Raw genomic sequence first — 12,449 nt, forward strand, 5'->3', positions numbered from 1 at the left:
CGTAGTTGGAGAGTGAATGGATGGTGTGACAAACTCAATATTATTCTTTATGTGATGACTTGGCCTACACGGTCTAATGTGATCTACGATAAATGCGCCGCTCGTCAGGAGCGTGAGGTACGTGATTGCTTCCTTTTATCTGCACTTTTTCTTTTCAGCTCGGTGACTTGTCAGCTTAATATATGCCCCCTACTCATTGTCCACGCTTTCAGAATTTACGGTTTAATAAGCTTATAAATAATCCCCCTTGTGTCTATGCAAAGAAGGTGAGAGAATGTCACTGTGTGGCCGTCAGTACGGCCGCAGATGCAACGATGTTGTGCAAATGGCTGTGGCCTCTCCGATGTCTAAACACTTTCAGCCCAGTTGTCACTGCGAGAGGTTTGACTCCCACACACACACACACACACAGAGAGAGAGAGAGAAAGGCCGATGCGACTCGCTCTTTTTCTCTTCCCGTCATCTCAGTGGTCACAGCAGAGAACAGCTCCCTGCCTTCATCTGTAAACATCCTTTGGTCTCTGCCTTCTCCAAATATCAGCAGCCCTTACTTCCTCTCCCGCTCACATCCCTCGCTGAGACACAAGCTGCTCCATCCTCCTCTCGTCCTCCTCAGGCTGTCGAAGCTCCCCCCAGAGGGCACTTTATCTATACCACTGGCAGGCTGGCAGTATATATCATAGCCATTTACAGCCAGCTGATGCACCTTTGACCGTTTCACTTCACAGGTCGCTGTAACGATCAGCAGCCTCCGGACACAACTCTCTAACTGCAGTCCAAAACTGCCTGCGTCATCAGAGGACCATGTCCTTGAGTGTGTTCCCAGTTTACAAATGTTTACACTTCCCTTCACAACTCTGCTTCAGATCAGATCAGCTCAGGGTTATGTTCAGGGATCAATAACGTCTCTGTTTTGTCGTAGGTGCAGGTACTGTTTGAACCACTAGTCTCTCTGTTTAGTATCCTGTATTTCACAACCAGTGAGTTCTAAGAAGTTATATTCATTCTTTAAATTGATGGAGAAGAATGTAAAATGAAAAGTCTGACATTTCAAGTATTAAATGTTCATTTCATTCTTCAGATGTATCGGTGTGGTGGATAGAAATGGCACAGTGTCCTGTAATCACTGCCAGTTCAGGTCTGTTTTGGTTTCCTGGTCTGACTCACAGATGATAGACTTCTTTGTACCTGTTTGTTTCTGCTGCCTCGTTCTGCCTGTGTGATGTTCATGCAGCTTATCATTCTGTGTTTAGTGGAAAGAGCTTATGGCCTTTTGATGAGAGCCGTGGGACACTATCACCAAGCCGGCGTGCAGGCCAAAAATGATAAGACCGGGGCTGACATTGTCTGACATTGTGCAGCAGAGAGAGTGTTTATGGAATTATTTATTTTACAAAGCAATAATTTGATTTGGAGGGAGGTAACATTCACAGACTGTACGTGAAGGAAGGACACAGCCAGTGCTTGAGCCACAGAAGGTTGCATTTATACAATATATAATGGAGGTTTATGGGAACATTAATTAGTATGAATTAATGGATTAACTATCTATAAAATGATTTTGATTGATGCTTATTATTTTTAAAAATCTTTCCAATGTGATAAGGTCTGAAAACATTTTATTGACGCTTGAAAAGGTTAATAAATGCAGCTGTATGTGAGTAAACAAAGCATCTTCTTCAAATAACCTAGAATAAACCAGCCAACTTTTTCTTTTTTTTTTTAACCAATCACAGTGACCACACATGAATGACAGGCCTGTGGCACCGCGAATCTTCAGATAAAGGCAGTTACTTCTATCTTAATAAACCAAATCCCCTGAGGATTGTGTTGACTGCAGTAATGCCCACCAGTGCCTCGCGGCCTGAACACTCCCTGCCTTACCTTCTTTATATCCATCCACATCTGATCCTATTTTCCATTAAATGGTGGGGAAATTTAAAAAAAGAATGACGTTGTTTTTATTGAGGAAGACCTGTAGGTAATAACATTGACTATATATTTCTGGAAAGAATAATAAATAAATAACAACAGGAAGATGTTTATCACAACAGAAAGAAATTTATGAAAGTATGATTCAAAGTTTAGAACACGTGGACAGTTGCAGACGGTATTTTAAGCTTGAGGTGCTTTGGTGAAACAAGAACTCTTTTCTGCAGTGTCTTTAAATGAAAATGTGCATCAGTTGTGTGTTTAAGGAACAACGTGTATGGAATTATTGAATATATATTGCTTGTCTTTCTGACTAAACCTATACAGGCATATGGGTTTATTAATGTTAGTTGAGATGTTTTTTCAAGCTGGCAAACATGTGTGGATGTGGCCTGACAAACTAAATCATTTAACACTGGCAGTTGGCTGAAAGAGCGATGACCATGTTTTATCCTCCAGATGGGAAGTTAGGGGAAAAACTGAAGGATGAAAGTAAGCAACTTAGCTGTGCAATTCGTTATTTTCACAGGTGTCGTTCTTGCATTTACTGTTTAACTAACAGAACAAGTGCATGTGAAATGCACCACAGCCTGTAATGTACTGTCATCTGGAATGACAAATATGTCTGTCAGCTAAATATGTGCTAACAATTTTACACAACAGCAGGTTTATTAGATAAAGATTCACACAGAAAAAAACCATGACCATACATATAATATTAGGACCACCATCTGTCCTGAAGGGAATACTTGAGATTCCTGACAGAATGAGTAATAGGACCACCATCTGTCCTGAAGGGAATGAGATTCCTGACAGAATGAGTATTAACAAAATGGACAAATCCTCAACAAATAAGTAGCGACATAAAATGGAGGGGTTGCAGCGTTGCAAGGAAATGTTATTACGGATCACGTAAAGATTCTTTACGCAAAGCTGCTTTAGGTCCCCTCAAATGTTTCTTGTTTCTCAAACACAGAAGGGAGAGCGTTCAAAAACCTCCCCAGCAGGAGGTGCTATATCTTTTGTTAGAGTAGCTTCAAGACCCACAAGTTTGTACCACAGAAGTTAAGTTTTGAATAGTTTAATTATGTTTTCACTGTTCATGTATTCTTTGAATTGGTTTACTGCCACCTACTGGCAATATAAATCGGGTGTTATTTATCGGGTGGTAAACGTTCCCGTACAGTTTGTGAAGGACTCAATATTTCTAAAGTAAATGTTTGCTCTACCTTTAACAGAGATTTAACCCTGGCTGAAAATATTTCGTTTCATTCGCCGTTTTAAACCTCGGTCTTCGTTCCTCCCCTGTGAGTTTCATTAATCACTGTGATGGATACTTCACCCTCAGTTTATCTTTTGGTTCAAAAACAACAACTGCCCTCAGACCACTGATAGATACTCTGTCATTGCTGCCTGTTAGTGGCCACTGTCACTCCAATCGCCTGTAGTGGAACAACTAAGACCAGCAGATCTGCTGACACCAGCCTTCATGGGCGCAGTATAACAAATGTTATCAGGTCAGAGCTCCCAACATAATAACAAAGATGAGAAAATATCCTCTGACAGCATATATCACCCTCAGATCCACCGGGGCAGTGGCTTAGACTCTAGATCCTGACAGAAACATGAAGTCATTGCTGTTCTTTCTTAAATCCTGCTGCCTTGACGCTCCATTTCCTGAATTCTTTATAGTAATAAAAACACATTAATGCTGTCGCTGACTTTTTTACGTTGCTTCCCTCAGCCTTGGTCTCGATATCTTTTCATTTTGGACAGCCCATCAAAATGAGTGACAGATATTGATTGACTGTAGGGGGTGGAACTGGCAATCAGCCCCCTGCCACAAGGTTAAACGTATCAGTCTTTTGGTTTAACAATAAAATAATGAATTGAAGCCACTGCTGCTGATAGAAGAATTAGAGATTTGGTCCCTTTTTGAAAGCCTAATGTTATCTCTGCAGTATAAGAGCACACTTATCTGATCTGACCTTACTCAGAACCATCTACTGCTTTGACTTACACCGTGTGTATTATTTATGGCCTGATAAAAACATCACAGAAATATTAAATCATATACTGTAGGACCCTTGACCCCTGACCTCCTTTTTTAATGTTGGGCAGGGTTTTTTTTTTTTACCTTTATTTTTGACCGTTGTGCTGCAGACTCATTAGTTGCCTTTGTTTAATGGAGGCACTTTGCCCTGTTCATAATACAGCACCAGAGAATGGAGGAAGCACTGGCAGTCTACAGGCCTTAAATTGTCTTTTATGGCAGAAAAACATCAGCTGTTTCAATGTGAGGCCACATGATGAGAAAGGAAAAAACATTGGTTCCATTACCAGTAGTTGCTGATGGTTTCTAGCTGTTTTTCTCTTTCACATCCACCTTAGTGTTTCTGGGGTTTTCTGTACCTGTGATGCCTTACTGTCCACTGTGTACTCCACTGACTTCTGGGATTGGCTCCAGCTCTTCCTAGGTCCCGGATAAAGGAATAGGGATTAAGCTACAGAACATAAGTGGATTTCAGTGAGTAACATGTATATGCTTTTGTATTGCTTTTTTAAGAATACAACAGTTAAAATGTATACGCGTGTACATCACATTTACATTCAGATGTCTGCAGCTTTCAATAACACCTGAGTTTGCTGTTGGGTCAACAGAGAGTTGCTGGTAGTCCAGCAGCGTGAGCTGATTATTAGACAGATTGTACTGTAGCCGTGAGTCACAGTCTTGATGCTCCGTCAGGTACACAATCCACAGCTGTTCTTAATCCTTGCTGAACTGTGTGTGAGAAAGATATTGAAGTCCTTTTCTGTAACCAGTGTACCCTGGGTAACAACTCTGCTCTGAGATATGTGCTCATAAAATGCGTATGTGCGTGTCTAATTAGACTAGGATACAATTGCATGACTCTTTAAAAGAAAATGTCAAATGCTCCATGAAGCTACTTATAAAAGCATGTTAGCAGGAGTTTAATTGAGCCCATCCAGAATAATGAATGACATTTGTTCACTAGAAAAGTGTATAAAATTGTAGACTGAATCATGTAAACGGACCACTCAAAGCTAAGGAAACAATTGATGTTATTTGTGGTTTTTTTAGTCTCCGTCATCGTTCACTCTCCAGAAAAGCAAATCGATACTTGATGGGCATTCATTTTCTGGAAGAGTTTGTTTTTCTTGTTGCTCTAACATGCCTACCATGAAAAATACATTTGTTTCCCGGCAGTGTTGGCGTCCAAGACTGCTGAAGGTCGAGGTGTGGATTTACTGCAGACGTTTGTCTTCTTTGTTTGGTGCAGGCCACTTTGTCAGAGTTAATGCGTAGTGCGGAGGTACGTCCAAACACCTCGCTGTTTATTAACGTTCAAGACTGCAGTGCAAAAAAAAAAAAAAATCATGATCCTATAAATGAATGCTACCTTTGTTGTCGATGTGGCAGAGTGGGCTCCAGGGATTGGAGAAGGTCCAAAGAAGTTCTCTGTTATTTTCTCTGATCCTGTGTAGATAGCTGAGATCATTTTTACTCTTGTGAAGGAAAACCAATTTTATAGCAATTGTATCCAGCTTCAGGTCCATCCAAATCAATTTATTTTTCTCATTTAAAATCAATTTTATACTATGGTGGAATCAACCTTACCACTGTTGTTTTTTAAGGTTTTCCTTAAAGCACAGCTGACAGATGTGCAAAGGCTAAAGATTAAGTGTACGACAAGTACTTTATTGTTTTTATGTGGGTTCTTTTTACTCCAGGAAGAGAAGTCTAAGCTCAGCTCGTTGGACAGAACCTGTTATTACCAATTTATTCCATGTGAAATGGGAACTGCATTTTCTAATCGAGGGTCACATGCTGGGATCAGGTCTGAATCATTTTTCCCCAAAAAGAAGGAACATGTCTTAGTGATGTGTGGTCAACTGAAATGAAATTATTATTATTATTAGTTTATAATAATGGATAAAAGCCTCTGCTAAATTCATAGATATATAAATGTACTGTAAATGTCATTTATCATTTAAAAAGAATGGAAGAAACTCAGAAGTATGTGATTGGAATCCAAACCCAGTGGAGACCTGATACAAAACAAAAACAAAATAAAAATCTTTTTGTGCTGAAATTAGTCCGATCAGGTGCATGAGAATCATTGACTGGTCAGGGTCCCCCACGCAGACTTGTGTCCACTGTGTCCAGATGCCTGATCTTGTCCTTCAGGGATTTCTCCCTACAGTTAAAGGACATGTGACAGCAACACAGACTAGAGACTAAAACATTGTGCTGCAGCGTCGCTCAGTCCATTCAGATCTGGAGGATGTGCCTCAGTTCTTCAGGAACTCTGGCTACTCCAGAGACTCAACATGATTCTGCATCAGAAGGAAACTGCGGTCACTTCACAATTTAGACGTCCTAAACCAAGTGGAGATGTGTCTGTGCAGATTGTCTCATTACAGACCCTCCACTCTGGGCAAAGACAGAACAATTATCCGTGTCTTACACATGCAAATGCACTCCTGTGCAAGAGCTTGTATACAGGCAGAATCACCAGAGGCCTCTCATCCACAGTCTTTTCATCCGTTTTTTCTTTAGCAAAGAAACAGGTCAGGTTGATTCAAAGTCACGTTCTTTCTCAGTAAACATTCTTTGAAACAGGGATAAAAATCGAAGCGCAGCATCTGAGCACAGTTTATATAACTTTGAAGTGCATCTGAACTCATTTATGTTCAGTAATTCTTTCATATTTGAGCCTTGGTTCCTACACTTTATCTGGGTAGGTTTTTTTAGCTCTAATATAAATGAATTCTAAGTTAAAGTTGAGAAATGAGTTGCATACATTGTATTAATTAAAAGAAAGAAACGTCTGAGGTGTATGATCTCATTTGTTAGAAAATGATTTCATTTTTTATTCCTACTCTGACCACATGAATTCAGCAAAATTGTATTCTTTTGGCAAAACAAGTTGAACAGGGAAGAGATCAAAAAAAGTGTAACTGCAGAGTGTCTTATTTTGAAACTAGACCAAACTGGTGTGTTACATATAACCACTCTTCTTTATCCCCCCCCCCCCCCCCCCCCCCCCCCCCCCCATCACCCACCCCCACCNNNTGTTGTCAAATAGACCCGCCTTCTTTCCCCCCCCCCCCCCCCCCCCCGCACTTTCACACATTCATAAACTGTGTATTAATCTCTGCATTTTACACATTAGGTGCTGATCGCACACAGAAGAGATTTACTTCTCACAATTTCATATTCAACAAACTGCAGCAAATATTACCAATAAACTCTCTATTGTAAAACAAAGTAATTACTCATTCAGAGAGAACGGCCTCATGGGAGGCCTGAGGAGCTGGAGACTATAATTTGTTGTTAGTCATTTAAACCTGCAGGAGTATTGTGTGCACACTCTGCAAACTTGGGCTGAGCCGCTCTGATGAATGTTGTTCTATTTGAATTTTAATAGTGTTTTTGGATGTAGTTAAAAATAACTATATTCATCATTTTCAACATTTACTAAAGTAGTAAAAATTTGTTTGTTTGTTTTTTTTCTTCATTGTTGTACAAACAATACAACGATGTATTAAGGAGTCAAATTTGCTGATGTGTGTTTTCTTGCACACCAACAACAAAGACAAATAATGCTGGCTGCAGCAGTCTTGTTGTGATAGCCTGCTATACTGAAATGTGCCACCCTTCTTCTAGTCCTCCTCCTCCTCCTCTCATCTGTGCACGAGATGAAAATGTTGGAGCGGCTTCTGCACTCTCAGGCTTTTAACAAATATGGACAACAAGTCGACTTTATATTATGCAAGCAGCCACTGCTGGGAGAGTTTCTGAAAAGAGATATGTGAATCCAGGAGTCCTTTGTTGAAAAACACACTTTTCTCCCCCCACAGCAGCTGTGTCGGAGTGATTTAGTTATATTCTGCATCATATTTTACAACCGGATCATCTGGTGCTGTTAGCCACAGGAACACTAATCTCCCTCTGCATTCACATCAGAGAAATTAAGATTACTGTGTCACCCTGACATTAACCATACTCTAAATGTGGGCATAGGTTTTTTGGGCACCGTCTAAGAATGAACAATGCGGCTGTCTGCTCTAAAATAACACCGTACCCATAAATAGCAGCATGTGTCTCATTTGTAAAACAAATCATAAAGCAAGTATGAAATAGCGGGGAGCAGAGAGGAGGTGGCATTATCACTCACTAACAGCTGTGAGCTCTCCACATACTCTGAGATCTATGACAAAATGTAAGTTAAAGATAATAAAATAAAAGTGTTGAATTAAACCACAGCAGAGGGCCAGGGTCCAGTCAGTATAAAATAAGACAGATTAGCTTGAGCAGGGGTCACCAGCTATATTTGCCACAATGTCCCTGGACAGACACAGTGGGGGCTGGACACTCAAATAAAATAAAATAAAAATCACATTCTTTGTTCAACATTATTATTTAATATACCCAGTCATGGTTTGGATTGGACGACTCAGCCAGTCTGCCAGTTGTATTTATTTTTACTGACCTACAAACAAACTGATCACCTGAGCATATCTTAAACTTCACTAATGCATAAAGCTGCACACTTAGAACCACAGTGAGCTGGAAGTTAAGTTATCCCACTTTAAATAAATATTCCCTACAACACTTGAAATGTAGGGGAAAGTTGTTTGTTTGTTTTTTTTTACTCTAAACTTCTTTTTTGGGCCAAAAAGTAGCTTTGAATTGAGGTGAGGATAGTGTCATCTACTTTTTCAACAATATTCAAAACACATGTAAAACATACGTTAAATATACTACCATAGGGCAATGTCCTTGTATAATAAACAATATATTAAACTAATTAGTTTCATATAAATTGATGGTTATTATTCTGAGAAAATCCTGCAGATTAAGTTAAAATATTTATAAAAAATGCTGCCATGACATGGTTTCATCATGTTGTGTTTGTCATGTTTGTCATGTTTTTAGACAAGCTAATACTATACAGGTGCGTTCAGTCAAAGATAGTACTGTGTGTTGTTGCCCATAACACCAAGTAAACTCGTTTGTTCCAGAAGCTTCAGGTAGTTTAACTCTTGAAACTAGCTTTAGACATAAACAGTACAGTATATGCTAACCAGGCTAATGTTTCAGGTGCACCCATGAACGTTAGCATACCATCTTATACATGTTATACAACATAATAAATGTTGCAAATGTTACCATTTTTGTGACTCAATAATTTCTCATCTATAAAATTTTAATTCTACAAAATGTATAAAGGTTTTAATGCTTATTACCCACTGATTGGTAGTTGATGGGTGGGATGAGGTGGGTTAGAAGTAGAGCCAACGAGAGGCTTAATCAACACCTATCAAATTAGTATGTGAATAAATAGTAAGCACCNAAACCAGCAGAGCTTTAACTAAAGCTGAAATAAAATGTGCGTTCCAATGACTGAACTGAGGCTGAGGATTCTCCATCAGAAACGGTGTTCCTTTGTTAAGTAGAGTGAGCTGGAGCAGCAGTTACATATTAGTGAGCAAACACTTGAACGTTTCTCTTCTCATTCAGAGAAGGAAGCCTTGTATGTGAAGACCACGCTCCATGAATGACAAATAAAAGCCATCAATTCAGCAATTAAGCAGTATTATACTGTCATTGAACCAAGTGGGGGGGGGGGTCTTCTCTTTTTTAAACCGAGATTAATTAGAGACTCTCTGCTGTCTGGATTCATTGGAATATAAACCGTACCTGGTAACACCCCTTTAAATTGATTTAATTATAAACATGCTTTCAGCCAGTGAAAGAACAACAACGCCTTTGTCTTGTTCACAATACTTTATCAAATAGTCACATATAAAAACACACATCTTTCAGGAGAAAGCTCTAACTACTGTTTTCATTCTTATCATTGTGACTCTCTCATTGTTACACCTGTCTGACTGTGACGTTAAAGCTTCCAAGTACTAAGAACATTCGAGCAACAGAAATACACACCAAAGCACACAGACTCTTAAGTTTAAGATGAGAAGAACACATACTTCAAAAATATATCCTCTAATCTTACAGTAATCACTTTTTTTTCTTTTCTTCAAATACAAAAAAATATACAGTTTCCTCCTCTCAGTTCACTTGGAGAAATGCTTTGACAAACCTGACAATACCGTGTTTCGCACCATGACAGCTTTGAATACAGCGCTACTACGTCAGTGCTAAGTGTCTGCAGTGTCCCGTGTGCCATTGAGCAGTAAAGAAAGACGTCTCCTTTGTGTCCATATAAGCAGTCACATCCCCAGGAGGGACCCTGGGGAGATTGTGCCTTGGCAGCCCCCTGGAGGTCACGTCTATGTTGACATCACTTCAACGTCCAAGCTCATCGTTCTGTCATGTGTGTTCACATGTCGTCACCTCAGGAAGGGGCGTCTGGTCCTGCATGACCACTTGGGGTGGAGTGGGGACAGGGCGAGCGTGGGCCACCGAGTTTTTCTGTAGCTCGACCCCAAATGCGGGAGGAGCGTTTTGCAACTGTCTCCTGTACTGAACAAAGCTGCAGGTCTTTAGGAGGATGGCCAGGATGTTCTTTCCTATCAGGATCCCAGAGACTCTGGCATCTTTGTACAGAATCATGTTTCCACCACGGATGAACAGCGTGATGATGTTGATGGTCACCAAGCTGAGGATGGGGTAGAGGAGCATCTTGTGGGGCACGATGTTGATGCCCTGCATGCTGATCTCACTTAAGGACACGCACGGCAACACAAGCAGAAGAATGTAGCAGTAGAAGAACATCAGGCCTTCGGCCCACAGAGGGAGGCCCTTTTTCTGAGGCTCCCACAGGTTCGCCTGGATGTCCAGTATGTCAAGCAGGTCCACCACCACCCAGAAGAGACGGTTTCGAATCTCCTCGCGCTTTTTGAAGGCCCGTACGTACTCCATGTGGTCGATAGCCACCAGCACTACAAAGAGCACTGGGATGCATATGGACAGCAACAACGTCAGTGCCTTCCTTGCAAGAGCGTCCAAGCTTTTTCTGTCCGCCTTGTAGTTTTGATACACAAAGTAGACCTTGATCTCCAGGACGAAGATGTAAAGAAACCACAGGATCATGGCGTAGCCTCTCTTGGCCGTGCGAACCTCGGCGCCCACCCACACCGCTACGTAACGCAGGACAATCAGGAAGCAGATGTCTCCCACCATCACCATGATGCAGATGCCAATCTTGCGTGGTCCGTGGTTCTGCTCCACCAGGTAGGCATCAATCAGTGCCATGCTGCTCATGATGAGGATGGTGGACAGACAGACGTGGGGCTTGTTGGTGGGAGGTGGCGGTACCATACTTGCCCGCTGTAAACAAGGAGGAGCAGTAGGGGAGTTGTACTGTAATGGGATGCAGAAGTGTCCTCGGTTTGTCCAGAGAGGAGGCAGATCAGATCGTGCTGCTAGACAGAGGTGCTCCCCTCCATTTCTTCTGCCTTGGCCAGGATCCAGGAAGCAATAATAGGATTCACACAGATCACTTCATTCATTCTTGGCTTGTGCCGGAGCCACCTGCCGGGGAGACAGCACCCCTCATTTAGTAAATTATGCTCAGTGGTAAATGGTCTGTAAACATACAGCTTCAGGTGTGTGAAAAATAAAAATAAAATGTCAGTGGAGTTTTTACACCCTGATAAGCCTTGGACACAAAAAAGTTTAATCGTTGAGTCACCCTTTCTGTGACAAAAAAAGAGTAGGTGATATGGACTAATCACAGAATCACTCAGCACAATTCTTTCTGTCACGGACGTAGGCCTGTGAGATAAAAATCCGGCTGAATACTCACTTGTGTCCCTCTTTGTGCCTTATCCTAATAACTGGCAGCGAGCGATCATCCATGAGACTGAGCTGAAAGATCACAAAGCCCATCTGTAATCCACATCATAGAGGAGAAGATTGAACCAGACCTTCTACCTCTCCGACTGGCATAAATCCAGCAACCGCGTGTGTGTTTCAGCTTTATATTTTCTCCTTTACCAGTTAGCAGAGAAATCTAGGAAACGATGCAGTCGTAATCCACCTGCTTGGATATGATCCAGAAAATGATCTTTATGGTCACAAACTGCCCTCACTTTTCAAAAACTAATTTTGGAAACAGCTCATTTTGTTCTCACACAAACCTCCACCGGCAAATAGAGAGAAAAAATAAAGAAAAATGTGAAAACTCCGAGATAAGTCCTGCTGGAAGGGTGATTTACCCTCCAAAAGTTTTTCCCTCCAGTGTTCACCATTCCTAGAAAAAAAGAAATCACTCAGTTCTCAACTCAATCGTTGTTTCAAAAAAAGCTCAGGATTTGGTTGAATGTTTCACTTGCAGCATGTGAGTGACCGTGTACGCAGGTTCCAGCGTCTCCACGCTTCGTTTTTCCCTGTGAAAATGCTGCCCCCCAATGAGACCCTGGCCGCTGCGTCGATTTCTGCCTCTTTCTCAGAGACTTTCTGCCAGACACACCGGTATCAGCAGCAGGAAGAGCAGCAGCAACCGCCATGAGATTCACCTCTC

The 12,449-nt window shown here is 41.2% G+C and overlaps 1 protein-coding gene across 1 annotated transcript; it reads right to left on the minus strand.

The window, feature by feature from the left end:
- Positions 1-9,590: 9,590 nt before the first annotated feature.
- Positions 9,591-12,421, minus strand: LOC103387601 (transmembrane protein 121). The gene is made up of 2 exons (XM_008322323.3): positions 11,733-12,421; positions 9,591-11,458 (listed from the first exon to the last, which is right to left on the minus strand). The coding sequence occupies exon 2, from the start codon at positions 11,243-11,245 to the stop codon at positions 10,295-10,297; it is 951 nt and encodes a 316-aa protein (XP_008320545.1). The 5' UTR covers positions 11,246-11,458; positions 11,733-12,421; the 3' UTR covers positions 9,591-10,294.
- Positions 12,422-12,449: the final 28 nt, after the last annotated feature.

The sequence above is a fragment of the Cynoglossus semilaevis genome, chromosome 12 (assembly GCF_000523025.1).
Source record: "Cynoglossus semilaevis isolate Cse_v1.0 chromosome 12, Cse_v1.0, whole genome shotgun sequence".
Taxonomy (NCBI): Eukaryota; Metazoa; Chordata; class Actinopteri; order Pleuronectiformes; family Cynoglossidae; genus Cynoglossus; species Cynoglossus semilaevis.